Raw genomic sequence first — 27,743 nt, forward strand, 5'->3', positions numbered from 1 at the left:
TGATGCCAGTGGATATTAGCATGATATTCCAATCAAGGCTTTTCACTCTGAAATGTTTCAGGTAGGCGCTGGCATATGAATCATACGTCTAAAAAGGAAACTCAAAAACGTACGTGTGCAGGCTAGGGGGCTCATTTGTCTTTGGCAGAGAGATCGCTGCTCCTGTTTCTTTAATTATTAAACAGATGGTGCCCACTGCCATTGACTAGCTGCCCGACTTGTTTTCCATGTGGAAACATGGTTCTGGACATCTGATGGAGAGCAGCTGCTCATATCATAGCTCCTCATATCCATTTATGCCCTCATATTAATACCTGTTCCAAACTAGAGCAGGCTGTTTCCCATGAAGCTAAGCTTAAGACTTAAGCCATCTTCTCCCTATCCCGTGATTTAATTTTATCTCAAGTATCTCCTCTGCCTTTTCTTTATATTGCTTCATCTCTACACATAAAATACAGTGGCGTATTGAGCCAATTATCCAAATACTCCAGGCTCCAAACACACTTTAACCTGGAATGTCCAGATAATTAAGACACAATTGGATGATTATTATTATTGAGGACAAATGGCATCTAAGGTAGCCATATTAAAAATGAACAAGAGTGGACTATTCTTGTGTTAAATGTGAAAAGAAAGTAGCTCCCCACATTGATGGACTTTTAAAAAGTCCATTGAACAGATATTGAACTATTTCTCATAATCTGCCAAAAAAAGTTAGCTTTAAATTTTTTCCCTTCAGTTTCACAAATACTACATTCCTACAGTACGTGAAGTGTGTAGCCTGTAAACTTCAATAACCAGGGTCCTGATTTTTTTCTCATAAGCTTTATTCATGGTAGACATAGTATTTCACAACTAGATGGTCTTCTAAGATCCTTTCTAGTGTTAACCCACCTGTTCTCACCGCCCCTCTCTTGAGATTTCTTTATATTACTTTCTGATTGACTGTTTGGGCTTCCTAACTTCGTACACCTTTTGAGGCCAGGGTCACTTAATCTCAATGTAGTTTACCATCCACCATCAACAACAACTGTTGACTATTATTCTCATGCATTTTTTTTTAAAGTCACAATTTTTAAAAAATGCTCTCCCCTCCCCCTTCTTTTTTAATATTGCTATTACGGTCCAGGTCTAGGTCTAGGTCACTTGTGGAGATTTTCCATTATTTGGCCCACCAGAAAGCTTGGCTTTTCTGTTGAAAACAGACCTTCCAGCAGGAGCAGTCAAGGCCTTACAATGCCAGCTGAAATTGGTTTGCTGTTGTACCTGATATAAGCATCTTTGAATCACTCAGACAGTAGATGTGGTGGTCATTTTTGACAACAGTGGGAAGTCTGTTGACTCCCATCTCCTGCTAAGTATCCAAGCACAGGCCTTTTTTCCGCAACGTCCTGGTCAGCTTGGCGTGAGGGCCAGCCGCTGACCCCCGCGCCCCCCGGATGCAACGAGCTGGGCGGTGGGCGGGTCTGAGCAACCCCTTCGCCAAGGTGCTAGCTGCGCGGCCCGGCTCCGGGGAAAGGAGCGCTGGAGCTGAGAGCAGCGCCTCCTCCGGGGGGAGGGGCGGGAGCTGAGCTGGGAAAGCTTTCCTAGGGAGTTGCCTTGAAGAAAGCAAGCGGGATTGCAGATCACTCCAGCTGCCTGCGTTTTATACAATTGTAACTAGTCGTCTCCACTCGCTTCCCTTCTGCAAAATTGCAAATCACCACCAACCTCGCACCAAAAAGAAGGAAAAAAAAAAGAGAGCAAATCTCCTTCTCCCTTCTCACCCTCCCGTACCTCTCACCCTCCCTTCCTCTCCAGCTCGCTCGCCCTCCCTCCTTTCCCTTGCGGCAGCAGCTCTTCTCTCGGGCTGGGTCTCTCTCCAACGGGACTTAGCAACTTCTTGGTTATTTATCAGCCCCTTTTCCATTTTCTCCACCCTTTGCCATGAACTGGATCTACAGACGCTGGGGAGGCTGTGCTTTCTGCCTCGGGGAATGGCGGTTCGCTTACTGGGGCCGGGCCGGGGAGGATCGGCCGAGGAGAAAGAAAGAATGGTAGAGAAAGCGCTGCAGGAAGGAAGAGAAGGGGGACCTCCATCTGCCGCGGGCCCCGCGCGCAGCAGCGCCCGGGATGGCCCCCAGCTCGCCCTGTGCCCCGGGCTCCAGCAGCGGCTGCGGACCCCGCGCGCAGGACGCCTCGGGCAATCTTTAAAACCCTGAAGTCCGAAGAGACCCCGGAGGACAGAAGTCGGGGGGGTGGGGGTGGAGCGGAGAATTTTGCAAAGCTTTTCCAAGAGAGAAAAAGAGGAAGTCTGATCGTTTCTGCCTGTGCTGGCTTTTCACTTGAAGGCTCCTCTCTGGAGCATCTAGCCTTCTTCAGGAGTTATTCGAAAGCTGAAACTTTCAGTGCTCGCGGGCCTGGGAGAAGAAGGAGGGATTCCGAGGGTGGGATTGGGAGGAGAGCAAGCGAGCGTGCGTGCGTGTCTCTCTGTGTGTGTGGCGGGGTGGGGGCGTCGGGGGGACCTTGGGGACTCCGCGAAGAGGGCGCACCATGGCCGTGCCGGGCGAGGCCGCCCGAGTCGGGGCCAAGCCCGGCCACGCAGAGGCGAAGCCGGCCCCCGCGGCGGGCCCGGACTGCCACCGTCGCGCGGGCCCTTCATCGCCCCGGGACCCAGGCTGCCGCGGCTGCTGGGGCGCCCTGGTGCTGCGGCCACTCCGGCGCTCGCAGAAACTTTCCTCGGCGCTGTGCGCGGGCTCCCTGTCCTTTCTGCTGGCGTTGCTGGTGAGGCTGGTCCGCGGGGAGGTCGGCTGTGACCTGGAGCGGAGTGAGGCGGCGGCGGCGGCGGCGGAGGAGGAGGAAGCGGCCCCGGGAGCAGAAGGGGGCGTCTTCCCGGGGCCTCGGGGAGGTGCTCCCGGGGGCGGCGCGCCGCTCGGCCCCTGGCTGCAGCCCTCGGCGCTGCTCTTCAGTCTCCTGTGTGCCTTCTTCTGGATGGGCTTGTACCTCCAGCGCGCCGGGGTGCGCCTGCCTCTGGCCGTCGCGCTGCTGGCCGCCTGCTGCGGGGGGGAAGCGCTCGTCCAGATTGGGCTGGGCGTCGGGGAGGATCACTTACTCTCGCTCCCCGCCGCGGGGGTGGTGCTCAGCTGCTTGGCCGCCGCGACATGGCTGGTACTGAGGCTGAGGCTGGGCGTCCTCATGATCGCCTTGACTAGCGCGGTCAGGACTGTCGCCCTCATTTCCCTAGAGAGGTTCAAGGTCGCCTGGAGACCTTACCTGGCGTACTTGGCCGGGGTGCTGGGGATCCTCCTGGCCAGGTACGTGGAGCAAATCTTGCCAGAGTCCACGGGGGCGGCTCCGAGGGAGCATTTCGGGTCCCAGCTGATCGCTGGGACCAAGGAAGAGATCCCGGTGTTTAAGAGGAGGAGGCGGTCCAGCTCCGTGGTGTCCGCCGAGATGTCGGGCTGCAGCAGCAAGTCCCATCGGAGGACCTCCCTGCCCTGCATCCCGAGGGAACAGGTAAGCGCTGGTAGCCCCTCACTCACCTCTCGGGAAAACTTGAAACCCCTGGGATCCGCCACAAAGTGGAGGGAATTCGAGCGCTGGGAACAGAAGGAAAGATAGCCCAGAAAACTGCTCTTAACTCCAGACTTAGTTGGAAACTAGCGGGTTTTTCTCCCCCTTTCACACAGTATTTTATAACCTGAACAACAGGAACCCGAATAAGTAATAAAACTAGATGAGCTTTGCGGGGTCTTCCACAGCTGGGCCAACTTTTTAGATCTGCTACACCTGCGTATGGCTTGCCCTCATTGCTCTCCTCCTTTAGCAGAAATGTTCGAATTAAGTTTAATGTTTTTTTTTAAGCTATGGGTGAGTTTTAAAACGAGGATTTTGCTAGATTTATTTGTTTCTTTTTATAAATTTTCTTTCTTCTAAAGGGACAGGTAAACGTTTATGGACGTCAGTAAAAATATTTTACAGTTAAAGCAAGCAAGGAATGCTTGAAGGTGAGTTGCTGATACGCTTTCAGGTCTTGCAGTACGTTTTACTTGAAGAGACCGCGTTTGGTGGTGCCCAGTTTGTTTTTAAGTGTCATTTGGGAACCTACGTTATTACATGCTCATGTGTTTTGTATTATCGTCATAAACTTCAATTTGGGGAACAATATGTCTGAACTTAAGGATTTGCCAGAATCATGGACTGCGCTGTTAGTATCAACTTAAGAGAACATACCTCTTGAGTTATCTACATACTTAAGTGACTATTTAGAAATTCAAATGCATTTATACAGGAAACATTAATTCAGGAGAGTATTTCTAAATTGCTGGTAATATCAATCTTTCAGGGAGGAGGAGGAGGAATTATGAGTGAAGTTATCCCAAATAAAAGTTTAGTGAATTATGGGGACCGATTTCCTTGTTATCATTAAGTGTTTTGAGACCATGGAGTATAGTTGCTATAAAGGGCAAAAAAGAACAAATCCCAGTTTTAAAAGCAGATTGTATCTGAGAAGGAGTCCCTCAGTGTTTGCCTCTCTACTCCAAGCTGATTTGACACTTGGGGGTAGGGATGGCAGAGAGCTGGTTATGTACAGCAAGTGGGCAAGTGGAAATTTACACTTTTCCCATTTAAATTTATGCCTACCTGTGCTACTATTAGGACAACGTTAGGGAGTGAGAGAGTATCCTAAGACACACTAAGCTTTTTCTTTTTAGGTTATTCTGTGGATAATCATTTGGGTGTTTCTAAGAAATAGCAGTCACCATATGGTGTGGTGGCCAGTTTGTTTCTGAAATGGAGTTGAATCCACAGAATGTGGTTGTTTGACATTATTTAGCAGAATGGATGACAGCATCATAGTCTCTGTTTATTTTAAAACAAATGTACTTATTTAGCTTTTCGTTTAGATAAAGCAAATATTTCTTGGGTTTAGCTTACTCTAAGAGTGAAGTTAAAAACAGGCCACTGACTGATACTCAGTTTTGGTAGAAATCTGGAAATCACCAGAGTAAAGTAAGCTGTCTACTTAAGGGTAAACCAATTAGGGGGAAAAACGTTTTAATTTCTTTTTAAAGTCACCTAGAGAATGTCTTTTAATTGAAAGCACTGCTAGTTTAAATATTTTTTGAGCACACTTTTCTTTAACTTATAAGGAAATGTGATCTGATCATTGCAAAATTTAACCTAAGTTTCTAAGTCAAATCTGTGATTTAAGCATAAATAACTTGACTCCAAATTAATATCATTTAGCCTCTGAAATGAAATTTCTGAAATTTCATAGTCACATTTAGAAGTTAAGGAGTTAAGGGTGGATTTAAGATAAGAAGCTGTTTAGGGGAATTAACCCGCAGCGTTAATTAGCCTGTAGACTTTTATTGGTTTTCCCTGGTTTGAATTGATAAATGGAGGATTGGAATCATCTGAAAACTTACAAGGAAATAACTGAGCTTTGCATTTTTACCTGTTTTGCTGATGACTTCTGTTGAAAATGTATATTTGTAATCTATTTTGGTCTGTTTTCTTGGCTGCTTGTGTTTTAAAGGCTGTGTTTATGAAGACTCTTCTAAAGTGAGAGACTATCTCTTATGGTTGATGGAAAAACAAGGTTACATTTAGCAGAAATTTATTTACTGGGAGTTTTAATGAGGGCATGGGTGAGTGTGTACGTGTTACTTAAGGCTCGTTTTTATATATGACCCATTTAAGTTGTTGCTGAGCATAATTGTTGGGGGTGGGTGGGAACTAATACACACTAGGATCTTATAAGACAGGGCAATATCTCATACGTTAGCCTGTGTGAAAAGTTCAGGAGCTATATAGTAAATGGCTTATCTGTTTTATCACAAGGAAACAAACTTCTCATTAAGGGTGCAAAGTGTACCACTGTCGTCTGCATGCTTTATGAAGTCAAGAATCAAAATAATTATAAAACACATATATAACACTGGCCTGAATGCTACCTGATTAGGAGTTCTTTTCTGAAAGAAGGTCTACTCTTAAGACAATCTGCAGGCAACAAGTGAATTTTAAGTAGAGGTGTGAGGACATAAAGCGCAGAGAGGCTGGCAGAGGCCTCTTGAGAATTTATTTGGACCTTGCTCATTATGAGGTTTAAAGGTGAGAGAATTCCACCCTTTTCTTTTCCAGATGAGTGATAGTGGCCACTTGCTTGGGAACTATATCTCTGCAATGACTCAATTCTGAAAGGTCAAGGAGAATAGATGATAAAATTTTCATAAGGCAAACCAAATGACAGATGGATTTCTGTCCCTCCCTCACTCCCTTTCTCCCTTCCCCAACCATACTGAAGACAGTAGGTCAGCTAGTACATATAGAATTGAGTTTTGCAGCATGGATCATAAAGATGGCTTCAACTAAAGAAAGGAGACATAGATCTAGTCTTCAGTCCCAGAATTAATGGGACGTGGGGTGTATCTGTGAGATGCAAGTGAAGGTATCTACTTCAGGAAAGGACAAAGTTGATAACATTTGCATGGCTTTTAGTTCAATCCTACCAGCCCAGTATACTCAAGATTTTTTAGATCAGTGAGTCAAACCGTACTATTTTGGTTAAGAAGGCAGACGGTTCCATTAAGGTGTATGTATCTTTCCTGAGCAGATGTTCACATCCCTGAGCAGGTATCACTGTGCCCTCTGAACTCTAAGGTCCTTAGAATTTCTTGAATTATTAGATATTATGCATGATTAATAAATATGCTTTAAACATAACATTTTAATTTAGCAATTTTTAACACTTGGAAATTGTATTTGAAGGGATGTCTCTCTGTTCTCCTTATACATCAAAGAATGCAATTGGCCAGACATTCCCCTCTAATTACTGGGACCACCATGTACATTGATTTAAGAAAGATTCCAAGCCAATGCCATTTTATTTCAGTTACATATTAAGAAGAATTTAATATCTTTGCCTATGGTTTCACATAAAATAAACACAAGCCGTACGCCTCTCACTGTTAATGCAGTTTTACCACTTCATGACAAAATTCTTTGTGATGGGTACAGTATCAGTCAGAAATGTACAGCTATATACTTCACATTGTGTAATTAAAAATCAAACTAGTTTCCCAGACATAAGTCCTTACAGCTTTCAGTTAAACATCTTTAGCAAAAAACATCTTTAGCAGATTTTTGTAGGAATGTAGTAGTTTTTGCAAGGGTCTAGTGGTTGGTTATCAAAGGTAGAATCAAGTTTTTCATCAGTGATGTAAGAAAGGTATTTTCAAGCAAAAAAGCCAACAACAAAACAAAAATCGTAGACTATAGTAGTGGGTGTAGTTTTCAATAGTAGGCCTTCTTACATCATTGGTAAAAAGTATAACTTACTTGCATTCACAGTATAGATTGCTTCTGAAAATACAGAATGTATTGTCTTTTAAACTCCTAAGTACATTTCAGGCTAATATAACATTTCTCAAATTGAATAAGTTTCCAAAACAACCATGGGTTTTTAATTCACTTGTAGCTTTTATCACATTTCAGGAGTATAACTCTGCTCATGGCTCTACAAAGAACAATATTGATGATTATTTATGACCTGCTGACAGAATTAAAATTAATTAATGCCAACTTTTGAAAACCCTAAAAAGTAAAAACAAGATTTTCTCATCCCTTGGGAAAGGTGAGGGAAAAGAATTTTTTGGTGTGTAGGGACAAAATTGTGATTTTCCTTTGTGAATATAGACATTTAAGGCATACTGAAAAACTGTTTTGACAGAAAGAGTCAGTGAATCTATATAAATTTACAGAGGTTGGAAGGAGGCAAACAGTAATTTTACTCTTTCTGTATTGAGCCTAAAGTGTAAAAAAGTTAAAACTGTAGAACTGAAAGAAATGCTGTGTATGCTGGGCTGTCATGTTAATTAAATAAACAACCAGAACAGTGACTCTGTGTATGAAATACATTTTGAAAAGCCTGGAGGGGAGGGGTGCAGGCAGGCAAGGGTGAGTGACGCTGGCATGAAAAAACATTCATTATATCTGTAGTGACATTTGTGTGAATTTGTTGTAGTCCGTTAGGAAATACAGCTCTGAGAAGAATCTCTTCAGGACTCTAGGTGAATAAAGGCCTCACCAGATTTAATTTCACTTCCCTTTTCAATAATTTCTCATTTATTATGTTGAAGTAGGATGTTTATGAGCCTCAAAATTAGAAATCTGCCTATATATTACGTTTTAAGATTTTCAATTAATAGGGTTTGTGCCAGTAACAGCCCAGTAGAGTCTATGTAGACTTCCTTGAAAACTTGGCATATTTAATCTAGCAAAAGAATGAGTTTATTTGGGGTTTGGGGTGGGAGTTGGATTTTTCAGAAAGCCTGTTCTGCGTAGGGCAAGTTTCTTGAGGTTTGTGAAATTAGACATAATCCTACGTGTTTCTGATGAATTCTTTTCATTGGCCACGTGTCTCCTATTCCATGGACTCTCCGGCTCCCTTTTCTCTTCTGAGTGTGATATTTATAATTGTGTCTTGAAAAAAAAGCCTCAAGTATATTAGATTGAAAACTCAATTTGCGTTTATTTTCTACATTCATGTTTTCAGCGAAGCTCTATCAGATAATTCAGAACGAGCCAGAAGAGTCAGACACCTCCATATTCTTGCACCTAAATCTGTGCTCTGTTAATATTCAAATGACCATTAGTTCCTTTACATAGAAATTGAAATCCTTGTAGGAATCACCTATCAGTATATACTTTTACTATTGGTATTATTTTTTAAAGGAGTATTTTTTGTTTTTGTTTTCCGTAAGGCTTTCCTGGGGAATGGTCTTAACTTTGCACTTGAGAATGTACGTTTGCACTGTTGTCAACATAAGATACACAGGTTTGATCTCTGGGGGGAAAGAATCTTAAAGATGTGCAGAAGTTGTAGTTCAGAGAAAGATCTGTCAGATAGCAGTTGTTGAAAATATTAGTCGTACGTGTTCACCCAAAATGTATACTATTTTAAAAGATGCTATCCTTAGCTAATGTTATTCATAGAAGTTTTTGGTCAGTGAACCTATAAAAAGTCATATCAACACATTTTTGTCTATGTGTTAAGCCTTGTGTTAGAAAGCATACAAATTGCACACAAGTATGATGTAGTACCTTAGCTCTGCAGAGCTTAGAGCCTAGTTAGGGTAATGAGACATCAACATAAGAAAAGGGGAAATTACAGTAAAATATCTACATGACCTCTTAGATAATCGTTGAAGCAATGCATACAATAGCTTAGAGCAGGTTTTAAATCTAGATCCAGAACTGTTCATCGCTTCTGCGAAATTTTATGTAAAACTTCATCTGTTCATTTTTCTGGGGAAAATGTTGGTATTTTCACAGATTTTCAGAAGGGCCTCAATACATAATGGTTAAATATAAATGTTTTATTTAGATTTTGAGCAGGTTTAGGTTTTGAAGACAAGGGAGAATTGTTTCACTGAAGTGGAAATTAATTTAGTACACACTAATAGGACTTCTGAAATACAGGTAAAAATATTATAGGATTTAGGACATGTTATACCTCAAGGTCCCACAACGATGGTTCTCCTATCCTGAGGTAGTCTATGGAACTTGTTGTAATGCGATCTTAAAATGCTTAATTCTGTGCAGGCTGTAGTTAGGAGACTAGAATTAGTCTGATTTTAGAGAGAAAAGGAAACTGAGGAAGAGTCCGTTAAAAGTATGTAGCAGCCTACGGCAAAATGTTGGCTTTTATCCAATTCTCTCTTGGACTTGAATCTGCCGCTGGGGGAACACAGTAGGAAAGGAGTAAGGCAGATCATTTTAAGCCTACGTTTCATTTGTAATTTTCAACTCTAAATTCTCATTCAGAATTAGAAGATTGAGTAAAACCCATTTAGAGGACACATGTCACAAAACTCTTTTGAGCCCTTAGAGTGAATTTTCTGGTCACCTACCGGGCAACCTTTAGAATATATTAATCAGGACTTTGTCCCAGAAATGAATGCCAATTGCATTGCAGAGTCCTACTTTGTAGACGCTTTATCTCATCAAAGAAGAGTGTGTGATGGTGGTGTGAATATGGATTTTGGTTTTCATTTTACTTTTTCAATAAATTGATTTAAAAATGTTCAGGATTTCAGACTTCAGTTTGAAAAGTCATCTGCACATGGGTAAAGCATTTCTTGGTTAACAAAAACATCTGGTGGTTTTTGTTCACCTAAATTATTTTGCATGGTTTCTGTAGGAATCTGTTCAAATGTAAGTAAATAGGATGTACTATTAGAGGAGGTCATGAAGGACATTACCATTTAGAAGATGGAAAGCTATTTGGGAAAAGTCACAAACGAAACAGCTTCTGTCTGTTTGATTTGATTAGAGCTGTCATTTATTATTGAGGAATCTGAATGATTATTACAGATTTTAAGTATTGCCAGTCTTGCTAAGATAGTGATGAAGTTACTTACATGTATTCATGTTTTTTCATCCTAAGACTATGAATAGTTATAAGGAGCACATGATGTCTGTTGGTGTGTGTGTACGTGTATGTGCAAGACTTTTTCCTCTGCCAGGAAATTGCTTTGGTTGCATCAATTTAGTGGAGAAACAGTGTCACCCAGTGGCTTTGATGAAAACAGTCCTGTAAACATTATAGATAAGCGCTGTCCAATAGAAATATAACAAAGTACTGAATTTTATATTTTCTAGTAGCCTTATAAAAAAGTAAAAAAAAAAAAAAAAAAAAAAAACCAAACAGGTGAAATCCATGGTAGTACTGTTTCACTTAATCCATTATAGCCTGTCAACAGAAAATCAACATAAAAAAGCAAGGTATTTTGCTTCCTGCTTTTTGTGCTAAAGTCTAAATATGTGGTGTGTGTTTTCCGCTTACAGCATATCTCAGTCTGGTGCAGCCAGATTTCAAGAACTTGGTAGACACATGTGGCTAATGGCTACCTTTTGGGACATTTTTAAAGAGGTGAGGTACTTGAATACTAATGTCACCTCTTCTGTTATAATGGAAAATCCATGTAGATTTAATGATATCACTTAATATACTACTGTTCACATTTGTATGTAGTCTTGATAGCTCATTTTTGTACCACTTACCACTCTAATAGTTGGCACGTCAGTCTGTTTTCCCCCTTTTCTTCATTTCTCATTATTGCACATATTTTAAAATATGTTGATTTTAATTGGAGTGGGAGTGTAACCAAGCCCTTAAATAAGGAAGCTTTTTGTTAACTTGATTTGTAACACAGGATCAGGATTTCCAGCTAATTATGAATTTGCCTTTCGAAGTGTGATTAGTTAACAGGAATGGTTTATATATATATATATATATATATATATATATATATATATATATATACAGTGTGAACACGTGATCAGCCTTGTTCATGGTGATTAGTCTGTAATTGGGTTATCTAATGTCTCTTTAGAAATGAAAGTGCTTATGTTTGTAATGCAGGTCGTTATCTTGGTAACTTAGGAAACTAAAGCCGCAAACCGGCTAGTAGCTTTAATGGATGAAAATTCTAACAGTGTCTGTAAAGGGCTGATGATGCCTCACTATTGCTTATGTAAACACCACTCCCATGGATATACAAAAGGAAAATGCTTCCATTTTGTGTATAGAAAGGACTGGAGATTTTGATAGTGTGGAATTTCTGAACTAGGAATTGAGATTAGGTGGCTTTTGAAGCTCTGTGTGATTTCAAACTGCCGGGTAAATTCAAAAAAATGTACAAATGGAAAAGAAGAGCTTTTAAATGTCACCTTCCTTCCATCTCCTTTCCCCAAGCTCTATGAATTCATAACTGTAGTCATAGTTCCAATATTGCATCGAGAAGTGATGCGAAAACAACTTTTAAATATAGCATGTTCCTTTATATACACAGATGTACAGAATTATTTTTTAAAGTATGCATTTATTTTGCGTATATTGGTTTATATCTGTGTGATGTTTATCATGACTTTTGATTCATAAATTTCTCCCTTTTAAAGCAAGATCTATTATTTATCTTTACATTAGAGAATAAAAATAGTGAGATACATAGGTTTTTACATATCACTTAGGCAATAATCTAGAAAGAGCAAAGGTAACAGAATCTAGATATACAAAGAAGCACATTTGTCTAAAATGAAATAATGTGGACTCAATCTCACTCCTGGTGAAGCTGGATTAATTTGACTTCCTGAAGTAGCTAGCTGGAGAATAAAATGCTATAGTAATCATAACTGTTACTTGAAAGAATTTGTATTTGAATGTAACTAGTCATTTGCCCTGGCTAATTTTGAAATTGCTTAAGATTAATGTAGAGGTTGGTCTTGTAATTTTTTTTTGGCCATTCTCCTCTCTGACAATGTACTGTATGTGTGTGTATGTATATATGTTTTTTTTTCCAAGAAATGCATTTTATCTCATGTTTTTTTAAACATAATAGATTCTTCTCAGAGTGTGTTTAAAAATTTAAGGAATGCCTTTCTATCCCCTACACCCCACAGTACCTTGTCAGAATATTGAAATAATTTTATGCAAGAAGCTTGTGGTTTTGATTTAATAGGATTTTAATAGACATTTTCCACCTTCTGAAGTAAGTTGAAATAACTTAATATTTATGCTATGTCTGTGGCAGGTGTTTCCTCCTCTTCAGGTATAATCCACTTAAATAAACCTAATGGAAGTTTGAAGTCATAGCAGTATTATTTGGGGGGTATGTTTTGTTTTGTGGTGACTCCTGTGAAGTCAGCCTCCTTTAGACCTTGTTAAACTAGCTTGAGCACAGAGAAAGGAAACCGTTCTTATTTTTTTTGTTTGTTTGTTTTTTTGTTTTTTTTTTGTGGTACGCGGGCCTCTCTGTTGTGGCCTCTCCCATTGAGGAGCACAGGCTCCGGACGCGCAGGCTCAGCGGCCATGGCTCACGGGCCCAGCCGCTCCACGGCATGTGGGATCTTCCCGGACCGGGGCACGAACCCGTGTCCCCTGCATCGGCAGGCGGATTCTCAACCACTGCGCCACCAGGGAAGCCCCCGTTCTTATTTTTAAACTAAGTATTTTAGAGGATGGAATTAACAGGTCCGCTTAGGAAATGGTCTTCAGGAGGCAGTGCTAGTCCTTGTGATATGAAACATCCCCTTGTTTGGGAGTTAGTATTTTGGGGTCCCGACTCAGCAGCAGTCTCCCAGGAAGTTGGGAGAGGCGCCCTGAGTTGCCTAGGCTTCCTTGAACATTTGTTTTCTAGGCTCAAGAACCGAAGAAGTCAGATTCACATCACAACGGTTCTCATTATAAAAGGAATCAACCTTTTTGGCCTCCATGTGTCAGCCATATTTGCTTTAGAAAATTTCAGCCCAGTGCTTTGCTTGTGGTAGGCAGTAACTGGCAGAATAAATGGATAGAAAAGAAAGAAATGATTTTTTTTTTTTTTTTTTTTTTTTTTTGCGGTATGCGGGCCTCTCACTGTTGTGGCCTCTCCCGTTGCGGAGCACAGGCTCCGGACGCACAGGCCTAGCGGCCACGGCTCACGGACTTAGTTGCTCCGCGGCACGTGGGATCTTCCCGGACCAGGGCATGAACCCGTGTCTCCTGCATCGGCAGGCGGATTCTCAACCACTGCGCCACCAGGGAAGCCCGAAAGAAATGATTTTAATCTGAAATATTTATCCCCCTAATCTCCTGAGATTGAGCTAGTGATTAAACCCATTGAAGTAAACATCTATAGAGAGAAGAAAAGAAATAGCCTATTCACTAGTCTGTGAACTTACATTTTTAATGTTTGTACTTTTATTGCTTTAAAAATATTCTCTGCCATGTGTCAGATAAGTGGCTGAATTTGCCTGTGCCTTTCATGGTAGGAAATCCCATGTTCAGCATGAGTCCTAGATATTTATTTTTAGCTCACTTCCAACTGAAAATAACCAAAGCCACCACCAAGATCACAGTGGTGTGAACTTTAGAAAGGTCTCTGAAATTAGGGTACATTTTTCAGAAAAATAAAAATTCAAGTCTTTTTCAGGTGCAACTAATACATTAATTGAGAAAGAATCAACTTTGATGTTATTTGTTCCCGTCTGTCATTTTCTACAAAGTGTTGGCAGGTGTTCAGCTACACCTTTTTACAGTCAGTCTGTAGCCTTATTAGAGGTTCTTATTGAATCACTGCATTTTCTGAAAAGTCTAATGTAAAGTAAATACCATCTCTTTTTAAAATCTTTTAATTGTGCTCAGTTACAAAATATAATTTGAGCCTGTTGCTTCCAGAGATGACTTTGTGAAATTAGCTTATTTCAAATGTCATCCAGCTGTAGCGCTAGTCCAATTGTGCTGAATAATCTAGAAGTTTGGTAGCATATTTCAGAGTCCAGAGGAATTTAAAAATCAACAGTGCACAAGGTTTTATTGAAACGACAGGTTTTAGTTTATCTAGTCAATTTTTTTTTTTTGGTCCATCTAGTTTTTAATAGAACTTGATTTGTTAAAATAGAAAGTTTTAAGTCAAATAAGAATAGTTTGTTGCTGTAGTTATAATTCTTTTTTTTTTTTTTTTTTTTTGCGGTATGCGGGCCTCTCACTGTTGTGGCCTCTCCCGTTGCGGAGCACAGGCTCCGGACGCACAGGCTCAGCGGCCATGGCTCACGGGCTTAGTTGCTCCGCGGCATGTGGGATCTTCCCGGACCAGGGCACGAACCCGTGTCTCCTGCATCAGCAGGCGGACTCTCAACCACTGCGCCACCAGGGAAGCCCTATAATTCTTAATAGAGATATTGTCATCTCCTCTCACCGAAATCAGACATTTCTCTTCTGAGTATTTTAGGCGGATTATCATGCCTTTAAATAAACTAGGAGTACAGTTTAGAAATAAAAGTTATTTCCAACTTTGTTTTCTGGGAATACGTTTCTTTTAGTTTGTGGATGTCAAATGATAGCATAGATAGATCTTTTAGAAAGGCTGCCATACTGAACACTTTGAGAGTTTGAGATATCTTTGAATATATTATTTTTTAAAAATCTAAATGTTTCTCTTTGAAAACATAAATTACAAACTGAGAATTTAGTTATAAATTAATTCACCTTTTGAACTACGCAAGGTATATTCTTTTGGTAAAGGAGCCATTTCTAAATTTATTTGACATTTTTGTCAAATGTAAAATAAAAAATTTAGGAGCCAAACCTTCCACTCTATTTTCATTTTGAGACAGGAAGCTAACTGTATGTCTTTACCATTTGAAGAGTGTCTCTTTTTCCTCTTAATGACTTGTTTTGGCTACATGGAAATTGTTTTTGCTAGATAAACAGACCTAAATTATAGCACAGTTATTAAGGCAGTAGCCTCATTTTGTCCACTTCTCATTCTTTTTTACTTGAATAGTAATGGGATTAGCTCTTCTTCACCCCTTCAGAGAATGACAACGAGAGCTTTTAAATCTTTTCAGTGGAACTTCTGAAGCCATTAACTAGTCCTCAATGAAAAGTGTGGGAATTCGGTTGGGAATGTTGGATCCAGACATAACTGAACACTGATTAAGTAAATTATCTAAAAAATAAAGTGGCATTCACAAATGGAAACTGCCCACAATAAATAAGTGAAAGAAATGAATGCTAGTATTTTGCTTGTGCAGAAAGAAGACTAGATCAAAATCAAAAGTGTTCCTCAGTTTAAAAAACATATATTTATTGTATGGTCTTTTGGGGACATAATGTTGGTGCCGTTAAAATCTAGAACTCCTTACGACTTGGAAAGAGGAGACCCTGCGGGTGTCACTCCTGGACGCTGGGCAGGATGTCTAGCCATGCGTTGGCTTAGGATCTGTGCTTAGACCAAAAACACTTAGGTCGTTTTTCAGAGGTCATAATGCTATTCCTGAACTTTCCTGATATCCATTACTTTCCAAGTCGTCGATTCTTACATTTTAGTTCTTTAGCGCATTTATCACTTTGACTTATAACTGTACCATTAGGGCAGTCTCGTGTGAACTTTTACCTCTTATGTGACCAGATTGATGAAAAATGCCGGCAAGTAGATATATCTTATTTAAGATCGACTCTCTCTATTTCACACTGATTCTTTGTTACCTTCTAAGTATTTCAATACGCCTGGATTCTTATCTTCTTTTTCCCTGGGGCTAATTCATCTTATGTAATTATTATAATGCCATATTAATCAAACTCTTGTTGATGAATTCTAACAGTAAATGCCTCTGATTAGTAGATTAATAGACTTCCTTCAGATGCTTTCAGAATTTGTAGGAGATGGCCTGACCTCACCTACTTATCATTACACATTACCTGGCACTTTCTAAATAGAGCTGCTATATGTCTTCAATGCTATAGTTCTCGAATTTTAGTGTGAATAAAAGTGATCTGGGAAGCCTATTAAAATGCAAATTCCTAGGTCCTAAGGTCAGATACTCTGATTTAGTTATGTGTAGAGCAGGGTCCAGAAATCGAGTTTTAGAGCATTTTGGTTGCCTCAGTGAAGAAACACTGGACTATAAACTTCTGTCTACTAAAACTAGACAGAAATTTGGGACTTTTGCAATCTGATTAAGCAAATAGTTAAAAAGTACTTGGCTTGGTATCATGGGGAAAACTTATTTATGTAAACACACATGTATATGTACATATGTAGACACACAGAGAGATTATAATTAATCAACCTATGACATTCATAACATTTTCACTTTGATTTCCCCATTGAGGATAGCTCAGAGAAATTATTTGACACTCTATAGATCAATTTCTTCTCCTGTGAGAAAGCAGTAACAGTTTCTTCACTTATCTCATATCCTGTTACAAAGCTTAAATAAAAATATATTAGCCTACAAATGTTAAGTAGAAAGAGTATATGCACTGGACAGAGACAGGCTGAGGCTTTATAATGTAAAGTTCCTTCAACTTTCTGAACTTGGATAATCCTATCTGTAACATAGGAATACTACAGCCTACTTCTTAAGATGTGAATATTAAATTAATAGAAATAATGGACATTGGTTCTTGTCAAACATTCTCTGCCCCCCCTGCCCCGTGACTGAACAAGAATATTCCTACCCATTAGGGCCATGTCATTGAAGGCTGTTGGTAAATGTCAGAAAGTATAACGCAAAACAATGCAAACAACTTTGCATTTGATTAAAAAAATAGACTTGCAGGTCTACAAAAGATGCAGGTTTTCTTAAGTTAAATGATATTAGACGGTTACTTAAATTACAGTTAACTTACAGAAGAGCCTGGAGATTCAGACAAGCTAACAGTGGAAAAAGAAAGATTTGACAAAGATGGTGACAGGTGCTTCAGAAGAAAAATAGGTGAGTGACAAAGGATGAACGGGGATATTTAGGACAATTGATGGATTTGAACATGTTTGTAAAAAGAGCTGATGGCTCCTTTGAGTCAGTTGTGCAGTCATGTATCATATAACCCCATCAGCAACTTGATTTGTGCTCTTGATGCCATTATACGCCATATTTTGTTCTGAGAAACAAAGTTATTTCTCAAAATTTTTAGCTTAAGTTTTTGTGGTGACATTCTGGTCACACCCTTCTTTTTTGCTCGTTACTTGCCAATGAGACCATTATTCTCATATAATAGGGACTTCCTGCTTATAATCTATGGAAAGCAGCTAGTTCAGTGCTAGATCAGCAGTGGCCCTCAGTGAGTGTTGATTTCACCACATTAGAATATTCCCGTAGCTACTCGCTCTTTTTACCAGCTTCCACAGGGCCTCAACACTCAGACCACTTTTCTTCCAGATTTTCCCACCCATTGAATGATTTTTGAGTCTTGAGTGAGGTGGTTGTTTTGGATTGACCCCCACAGGAGCAAGAATCCTGTATCATCTCACTCTACCACCATTGGTTTCAATTTAGAAATTCTGCTTGGGGTAATCATGTTATTCTCCAACTTGATCAAAGGAAGTTTTTTGGTTTTCATTTCTGTGATACAGGAGGAGATGTCAGAAAGGTGATGAGGAGGGCCAGTAGATCAATAGGCTATGGCGGTAATTGCAGGACTGGTGCTGCAAGCAGAATGGGAAGCCATTCACTGAAGGCTTAAGTGAAGAAGGGATGTGATCAAACTTACATTCAGTAGGATCTCTCAAGCAATCTGTGCCGAGTGAAAATAGGTGGTAGGATGGAAGAAGGGAGATCAGTTAGAAGACTATTGCAGTAATCCAGGGAGGATTGGGAATGATACCAGGAGGTGGTGTTAGAGAGAAGATTGTAAATATCTATTGAAGGCAATGCCACCAAGATTGGTATTGACTGGCTGATCTCTTGGAAGGTAGGGAGAGAGTTCCTTTAATGTTTTCTCTTTTATTTAGGGGCCTAATATTAATAAGCATTTCTTGCTTTTAAAAAAATCTGATTGGGTTGACCTTTTTTTTTTCTTCTTCTTCTTCTTTTCAATTTAGCTTCTGTCTTTGCCTTTCAGAGGATGTTCAAACTGTGAGCGTTTCCAGAAAACCATCAGATCTCCTTATGTTGAAACTCTAATCAAGTATCTTAAACTCTTCATAAAGTATTAGTTTGCTGGGTTTTATAACATTTGGTCTGATAAAACTTAGTTTTGAAATGTTATTCTTATATAAATATCTTTTAAATTTTAAAATAAATTTGAATAAAATATAATTTTAACACATTTAAGTGTCATCCTGATGCTCTCTCTTTTAAACAGATACCTTTATAACTCATGCTATAATATCCTAAGGTTTAATATGGCAAACAATTAGACCTTTCAAAGAAAATGCAAGGCTTTCTCTTTTTATTAGTCTTTCAATAGTCTGACAACTCCCCCTTTTTTTTTTTGCGGTACGTGGGCCTCTCACTGTTGTGGCCTCTCCCGTTGCGCAGCACAGGCTCCGGACGCGCAGGCTCAGCGGCCATGGCTCACGGGCCCAGCCGCTCCGCGGCATGTGGGATCTTCCCGGACCGGGGCACCAACCCGCGTCCCCTGCATTGGCAGACGGGCTCGCAACCACTAGCGCCACCAGGGAAGCCCCCATTTTTATCTAAAGCCATGTTGCCAGTATTTCCCAGACCTTCCTATAGAGGAAATGCTTCTATTTTGTTTTCATATTAACTCAGACCATTTGTCAACCTACAGAGCACTTCAGTGATAGGTGCTATATAAATATTTAAATTACGATAGCTTGATAGCACCGTAACTTTTCAGAGTTTGCTTAACTCCACATTGTGGCTAGTATCTGATTACGAAATATTTTCCATGCTGCTTGGAAGCCACAAAAGATAAGGAATTTTCAAGCCCGTGAAATGAAGAGTTTTTAATCACATGGGAAAATATTTTGATGAATGGAGAGGGAAATCGGGAAATAAAATGGAGTATATGGCATGCTTTCACCTCAACAATCAAATGCATAGCAGAAAGGAAAGCAGGCAAAATGTTTGTTGTTGTTTGGATGAGGGTATCGTGGGTGATTTTTGTTTATTTTTCTATTCGGTAGAGTCTACGTTTTCAACCCTGCATATTTCTTTTATAATCAGAAAAACAAAACTTTATAAAGAAATGTAGTCATTTGACATTGTTCCCCTGCGTATGTTCACAGAGTGCTTTGAGGGCCACTTACCCAGTACAGTTGTTGGACTTGAAGACATGGAAATAGAAACTCCAGGTGGTTTTTTTTTTGTGGTACGCGGGCTTCTCACCGTTGTGGCCTCTCCCATTGCGGAGCACAGGCTCCGGACACGCAGGCCCAGCGGCCATGGCTCACGGGCCCAGCCGCTCCGCGGCATGTGGGATCTTCCCAGACCGGGGCACGAACCCGTGTTTCCTGCATTGGCAGGCGGACTCTCAACCACTGCGCCACCAGGGAAGCCCTCCAGGTGGTTTTTTGATTATGAATGGTAATGTGATGTTCAGTACTGGGTAAAACATGTTTAGAAGTATAGTCCATGTGCATTCCTAATTCTTCCCCCAGGTGGCTGACAAGGTGTATGTTTCTTATAAGATTGGAGGCTCAATTGGTATGTGATCCTGAAAAATGGGTCCCTGTAATTATAGATTGGCATACACACAATTTTTGCAACTTTACCTGAAAGTAAGGTTTTATGAAAAACTACACACACATATGTGCTGAAACATGCTTCATTTTTTACAAAGGATTTTGGACCTATTTTTGTTTAAAAAGTGGAAACAAAACTAATCATGGGGCTTCCCTGGTGGCACAGTGGCTGGGAATCCACCTGCCAATGCAGGGAACATGGGTTCGAGCCCTGGTCGGGGAGGATCCCACGTGCCGCGGAGCGACTAGGCCTGTGTGCCACACCTACTGAGCCTGCGCTCTAGAGCCCGTGGAGCCCGTGAGCCACAACTGCTGAGCCCGTGTGCCACAACTGCTGAAGCCCGTGTGCCTGGAGCCCGTGCTCTGCAGCGGGAGAGGCCGCCGTGATGAGAGGCCCACGCACGGAAGCGAGGGGTAGTCCTCGCTCACTGCAGCTAGAGAAAAGCCCTTGTGTGGCGTTGAAGACCCAACGCAGCCAAAAATGAATAAATAAATAAAAATTTTAAAAAAACAACAAAAAACTAATGACTGTGATTTTGAGATGAACATGAAAATGAATTGGGTTCTATAAGGAGGGCAAATTCTTTTTTAAAAAATTTATTTCTTTCTTTATTTTTGGCTGACTTGGGTCTTTGTTATTGCCCGCGGGCTTTTCTCTAGTTGCGGCTAGCGGGGGCTACACTTCGTTGCGGTGCGCAGGCTTCTCATTATGGTGGCTTCTCTTGTTGTCCCCTGCATTGGCAGGTGGATTCTTAACCACCGTGCCACCAGGGAAGCCCAAGGAGGGGAAATTCTTTATAAAACATATATAAGCAGAGTATTGAGCCTACCTTGCTGATTATTAGACCAGTGAAGTTGCAAATAAAAGCCAACTTCATAACGATTGTTTTTCAAAGTAATAAATATTAAAAAAAATTTTTTTTGGCTTGATAGAAGTCTGTGTGCCAAAATACTCGTTAATACATAGTATGAATTTTCTAATAGTTTATGCATAGTCTATAAATAAAATATAAGCATTTTAATTTTAGGATAGTTTAAAATTTTATCCATAACTCATATGCAGACATATAATGAGCTGCTTCTGTATTTTGCTTTTTCTGTATCTGAGCTACTCTGTGTATAATATTGATTAATTTCAGTCTTGCTTGTCAGGATTTGTTGATTATTCTTTGCATTTCCTGTCCAAGACTGAGGAACTTTGTGTGTTCCATTTGTTTTTGCTTGTTTAAATAAATGAATAGGAAAAGAAAGCAATGTGTAACAAATCACAAATCACTTCCACATCTAGGATTATTAACATGTCTCATTTGAAGAACTATACATTTCTGTGTAAGTAAATTTGAGAATATCAGGTAATCTATAATTACCTAAAAAAATAAAGAGACTGTGGGTCTCACTTAACCCCGCCAAAAAAAATGTTTCCAGAAATAAGTATGATAGAATCAGAGAAAGTAAACAGAACAAAATAATCTTTACTCAAGCATTGTACCCTGTCTTTACTATTCTATCTAAAGAGAGTTAGCAGATTAGCACTAGCAGATTCTGTTTGAGATGGTTCAGTTAAGGCGACAGAGACTGGAAGGCATTTCTCTGCTGAGTGTCTGTGGGTTGGTGGATGCTGGCGGGGCAGGGGCTGAGGTGGGACCGTGGAGAGGGGGTTTGGCACTGAAGTTTGCATTTGGCTGCAGTTCATCTCTCAGCCTTGCAGGCCAGAGATGCACTTTTGCCATAGAACCAGGGTTATCCATTGCTGAGAAACACTAATAATAAAACTATAACTCATCCATCAGAATGTCAGGTTATTAATTTACACTGGGGAACTTAGCTCTGAGGAAGACCAGAGTGCCAATAATTACTGGTAAATGCTTCTTGTTCCTAGTGGGAAAGTCACCTTTAGCATGGTTATTTCCTAGGACGGGACAGCGGATCTCTGGTTGATGAGAATTCCCCTTGGAAACATTACACTGTTCATGTTTTTTATTCTAGAAGGTTTGAAGAGTGCCCATAACATGCTGAAGAGGGTGGGATTATTGGGGGGAGGGTTCAAAAGGAACTGCCCTTGCATACCCTCCCTGAGCTTATAATAAAGATACTACATGAACAAATGATTCCAGTGGCAAGTGATAAATGCTTTAAAATACAGAAAGTCCTGAGAACTTTGCCCTCCAGAGAGGTCATAGCTACATTTATTGCTCAAATACCATCACCCTCTTCACGTGGATTTCTGGTAATATTCTGTCTTCCTTTTCCTCCTGACTTCTCTTTTTGATTTATGTTTAACTTTTTTCATGTGTTTATGTTGATAGTAAGCTAACCATAATGAACTTTAGTGCAATATAAAAAATATATCTAGAAAAGAAAATAAGGGGCTTCCCTGGTGGCGCAGTGGTTGAGAGTCCGCCTGCCGATGCGGCGGACACGGGTTCGTGCCCCGGTCTGGGAAGATCCCACGTGCCGCGGAGCGGCTGGGCTCGTGAGCCATGGCCGCTGAGCCTGCGCGTCCGGAGCCTGCGCTCCGCAACGGGAGAGGCCACCACAGTGAGAGGCCTGCGTACGGCAAAAAAAATAATAAAAAAAAGAAAAGAAGAACGGATCTTTCAAAGAATGTTTTGCTATCACTCTCCTGTGGGCGTGGCACCCAGAGGGAAGGAGGGAGGGATAGGATAAAGCCTGTTTTGGAGCTGGATGCCAGGTGTGGAGCAATGCTGTGTTCTGGAAACAACACGTGGAACGGATAGCCTAGCCTTTGTGGTGGGACGTTTTTAAGAGAGAAGACAGACAAGGTTGGGCGTGGGGAATGAAAAACGGAAACGTCTTCAGAATTAGGCTGGGGAGGATGCGCATTATTTGTCAGCACCGAAAGGTACTAAAAGGGTTTTAGCCGGAGACTACTGAACAGATTAAGCATGATTTTTTTTTTTTTTTTTTTTTTTTTTTGCGGTATGCGGGCCTCTCACTGTTGTGGCCTCTCCCGTTGCGGAGCACAGGCTCAGCGGCCATGGCTCACGGGCCCAGCCGCTCCGCGGCATGTGGGATCTTCCCGGACCAGGGCACGAACCCGTGTCTCCTGCATCCGCAGGCGGATTCTCAACCACTGCGCCACCAGGGAAGCCCTTAAGCATGATTTTGATAACAGTGGATCAGATGGGGGCAAACTGGACACAGGAGACATTTAAGAGGCTGTTGGAAAAGTCCCGGTTACAGACGTTGAAGATTTCTTAGGGCAGTGGTGGTGGAGAGGAAAGGTGATTGAAGAGAAAATGAAGAGCTGTAATTGGCAGGACTAGTGACTGATGGTGGCAGGTGTGAATAAAGGACATGAACAGGCCTTCACGGTGTGAATCCGGGAAACTGGAAAGATTGTGATTGCTGTTCTTTTTTGTTTTTTTAAAAAAGTTTTTGGAGTATAGTTGATTTACAGTGTTAGGTTAGTTTCAGGTGTACAGCAAAGTGAATCAGTTTTATATATATATATATATATCTCTCCACTCTTTTTCAGATTCTTTTCCCAAATAGGTTATTACAGAATATTGAGTAGAGTTCCCTGTGCTGTACAGTAGGTCCTTATTATCTATTTTATATATAGTGTGTGTATGTTAATCCCAATCTCCTAATTTATCACTTCCCCCCACATTTCCCCTTTGGTAACCATAAATTTGATTTCGAGATATGTGAGTCTGCTTCTGTTTTGTAAATAAGTTCATTTGTATCATTTTTTAAATTAGATTCCACATATAAGTGAGATCATATGGTATTTGTCTGTCTCTGATTTACTTCACTTACTGTGATCATCTCTAGGTCCATCATGTTGCTGCAAATGGCATTATTTTGTTCTTTTTTGTGGCTGAGTAATAGTCCATTGTTTATGTGTACAACATCTTCTTTATCCATTCCTCTGTTGATGGGCATTTAGGTTGCTTCCATGTCTTGGCTATTGTAAATAGTGCTGCAGTGAACATTGGGGTGCATGTATCTGTTTGGATTATGGTTTTCTCTGGATATATGCCCAGGGGTGGGATTGCTGGATCATATGGTAGTTCTATATTTAGTTTTTTAAGGAACCTCCATATTCTGCATAATGGCTGTACCAGTTTACATTCCCACCAATAGTGTAGGAGGGTTTCCTTTTCTGCACACTCTCCCTAGCATTTATAGTTTGTAGATTTTTTGATGATGGCCATTCTGACCGGTGTGAGGTGATACCTCGTTGTAGTTTTGATCCGCATTTCTCTAATGATTAGTGATACTGAACATCTTTTCATATGCTTTTTGGCCATCTATGTCTTCTCTGGAGAAATGTCTATTTAGCTCTTCCACCCGTTTTTTGATTAGGTTGTTTTTTTGATATTAAGCTGCATGAGTTCTTTGTATATTTTGGAGGTTAATCCCTTGTTGTCTTTGAGAGAAAAAGCATCAGAAGAGCAGTTTTTGTTTTAGGTTCTGCGTGAGGAAGGGAGGATGAAGTGTGGGTTTGATTTGGACATATTTGTGTGTGTTACTTTCACAACCTCACGTGATTTTTGTTTGCTTGAAGGCACCCAATTTCATTCGTTCACAAAAATATTAGCATCAGAGTTAGATTTGCTCGCCATGTTCCCTTGCTCTGTATGTACATTGCTTTTTAGAATCAGAAGCCTCCTGTGTTCAGTCTACAACTGCAAACACAGAAAGGTTGTAGCCTTGGCCATTTTAGTAAGCACAAAGGCCGTCACCCTGTTTCAGATTAGACTTTAAATAGAGTCCTCAGTCTTACAGGGCAGACAACTTTGTACTCCTGGTGGTGGTCTTACCAAGGAAATAGACCGGTTAGAGTCAGTACACGCCGCAGCTTCTGGGTGATCCTCTGAGAATCCCTGCCATGATAGACTGTCATAACCCCATCACATTTTACAACTACAAGGGCAAGATTCTTTTCCTTGAAACAAGTGAATGCTGGATCATTATGACTAGTAAAAAATTATTTTATCAGTTGAGACAATCTAGATAGTCTAGAGCAGTTAATCTTGTGAAATTATCAGGTTGGGTTCCACTTTGATGTTTTTCTTGGGTTATTCCAGATGCTTATAATGATTTGTTTTTATATATATATAGAAATGGTTTGTCTCTGTATATAATATATAACATATATAATTTATACATTATATGTATATAATATATAATTGTATGTATGTAATTTATATATATAATTAACATATATAAGCATATATTTCTATATAATATAATTTATGTATAATTACACATACATAAATTAGGCTACACACTCTAGGTCAAGTTTCTATAACTGCAGTGTGATTTCTAGTCTTTGCCCACTTGGTGGAGATTCCCACGTGGTAAAATTTTCATCACTCCTAGTATTCTTCTAAACGTGTCCTTATATATTGTAGTGGGTCTTTGGAGGAATTCTTCTGTTTCTGTATGTGTTCCTTTTCCTAGGAAGCATTGCTGCTGTTACAGGGTTGGAGGGAAATTGAAGGTAGAGCCAAATTTATGAAATCCCTAACAAATGGTCCTCGTTATGCTTTTGCTTAGTCACTACCCTGATGGGGAACTAAGTTCCCTTCCATGCCATTTCACCTCTCCCTCCCTCTCCTCTGCTCCTCTCTTTTTGGAGAAGTCCAGAACCTTGTACAGTAGTTTAGATGTGGTCTAACTGGAACAAAGCAGAGTGTGACTGTCAACGTTTTTGTACCAAAATAATTTATGCATCCTTTTTTTTTTTTTTTTTTGCAGCATATGCTTGCCCAAACACCAGTCCTAAACCTAAACCTTATCAAAATGTGGGTGATCGGGAGGAAGCTGTGTGATTCTGTCACAGACCTACCTACACACCACTCATCTTGATAGGAAGACCCTTAACACATACTAAAACTGAACTTGGTTTTTTTTGTCAGTAAAATCTATATATTTAATTTTTGGTCAGCTAAAACTTTGAAGACCATCGCATGAGTTAACATGAAGCTCTATCTGTGTTGTATGTTTGATACTTTGAACCCTCTCCTCTTGTTCGATTCAGATGAAAACAAGGGAAAAAGCCAACATTTTTGCTGTGTTAAATCTCTTCTGGTGATTTATGTATGGCTAGAAGAGTGGAAAGTGGGAGGAAGAAACACTATATAAAACTTGGTCAGTTTTTAGGGAATTAAGTAGTTCCATTTACCTACATGGTCTTCATTCAAAATAGATGTTTAACACAATAGAAATCTGAAGCAAGTTTAAAAATGCCTAAGGTTCTCCTTAGTACAAAACCATAGCTAGAATCACTTTTGTTGTATACCTGAAACTAACACAACATTGTAAATCAGTTACACTCCAATGTAAAATAAAAATTTAAAAAAACTAACTTGTCTAGCTAAAAAAGGAAAAACAACACACATAGGTAGGAAAAGAACCAGTACAGCAATATGACATGATTTTGTACATAATACTTAATACAAATATTAAAACAATTTGACAGATTTATAACTATCACCCCATATAGGTCTAAAATGTAGCTGGCAAAGGAAGGCTGGAGATTTGATGCACCAAATTATGGGTGCTTTTGGAAATATTATCCACATAAGATGGTACTGTCAATGGTGAAATGAACTCTTCATCCTAGGCCTGCTCTTTGAGATGGCAGACACAATGGCCCTTTGTCTTCTACAAAGGTGATTATCACAGGGTAGGTTTTTTCAACTCTAACCTGCCCTTGATTCTGATACGTTCTCTCTAGGGAGACCTCCCCACATCCTGAATCAATGCTGTAGCGAGCCACAGTTGCTGATGTGTGTGTCATATCCGTCAGGTATGTTGAAGTGAGGAAAAAAAAAAAAAGTTTGCAAATCACAGCTCTATAGACTTAATCCAAGAAGGGCATGAACCTAATTTGTGGACCAAGTGAGCATTTACTTTCCTGTACAAAGTTCCTGTTAGGAGAGATTTAAATAAATATAGTTTAGAGGAAGGGCCTTTTTCAGGAGTTTCATTTGACATCAGTGAAATATTCTTGCAAGAGGCAATGTTTGCCTTGATTTTTACAGATCATTTGGTTTTACTTTTGACTTTAATTACTGGTTTTTCTAACCTGGAACGGCAGACTATTTTCATAATATTTTTCCCATAAAGTTATGCTTCATTATTTATTTTCTATAGTTTATGAGTTCATGCTTGTAACTTACAGGGAAATCATAAAAAATGGGGCAGAGAGTAGCTAGAATATTGAATGTTCTAAAAGGGTATCTCTTCATTAGAGATGGTATGAATTACTTTTTCATGAGTTGGAATAAATAATAAACCTCTTTGTGCCACTTTGGGCAATAAATGAAGGTTTACTTTATTTAACATTGGAATGAAATGGACCGCTAAAGAGTTGCACCTGAAATATTTTTACCTAATTTAGTTAAATATTGATTTGTGTAATATATGAGCTCTCAGAAAAGCACTTTGATTGTGTAGAACTCTACATATTCCTCCAGAAGTGCCGAATTCTGTAATTATAATTTTCGTGGAAGAAATACTTTAAAATGTAAATATATCAGAACTTGAGTCAGTTATTCTGCTTACTCTGGGTTTCCAAAGTTTTAACTAGAGTATTGCATTGGTTATCGACGGGGGCTTATTTTGCCTCCAGGGGACATTTGGCCAAATCTGAAGGTATTTTTAATTTTCAGGACTTTGAGGAGGGTGGTGCTACCATGGTGCATGATGTAGGCAGAGTCCAGGAATGTTGGTAAACATCCTACAATACACACGACAGTCCCCCAGACAAAGAATTATTGAACCCAAAATGTCAATAGTGCCCAG

General features: G+C 40.1%; 1 protein-coding gene across 2 annotated transcripts in view; it reads left to right on the plus strand.

Moving 5' to 3' along the window:
* The first annotated feature begins 1,051 nt into the window (after positions 1-1,051).
* Positions 1,052-27,743, plus strand: part of PDE3A (phosphodiesterase 3A) — a 311,357-nt gene continuing 284,665 nt past the window's right edge. For both annotated transcript variants that reach the window (XM_067008836.1, XM_059080068.2), the window contains exon 1: positions 1,052-3,495. In XM_067008836.1, the coding sequence (XP_066864937.1) occupies positions 2,533-3,495 (963 nt within the window). In that variant the 5' untranslated portion in view covers positions 1,052-2,532. The remainder of the gene's footprint in view (positions 3,496-27,743) is intronic.

The sequence above is a fragment of the Kogia breviceps genome, chromosome 12 (genome assembly GCF_026419965.1).
Source record: "Kogia breviceps isolate mKogBre1 chromosome 12, mKogBre1 haplotype 1, whole genome shotgun sequence".
In the NCBI taxonomy this organism is placed as follows: Eukaryota; Metazoa; Chordata; class Mammalia; order Artiodactyla; family Physeteridae; genus Kogia; species Kogia breviceps.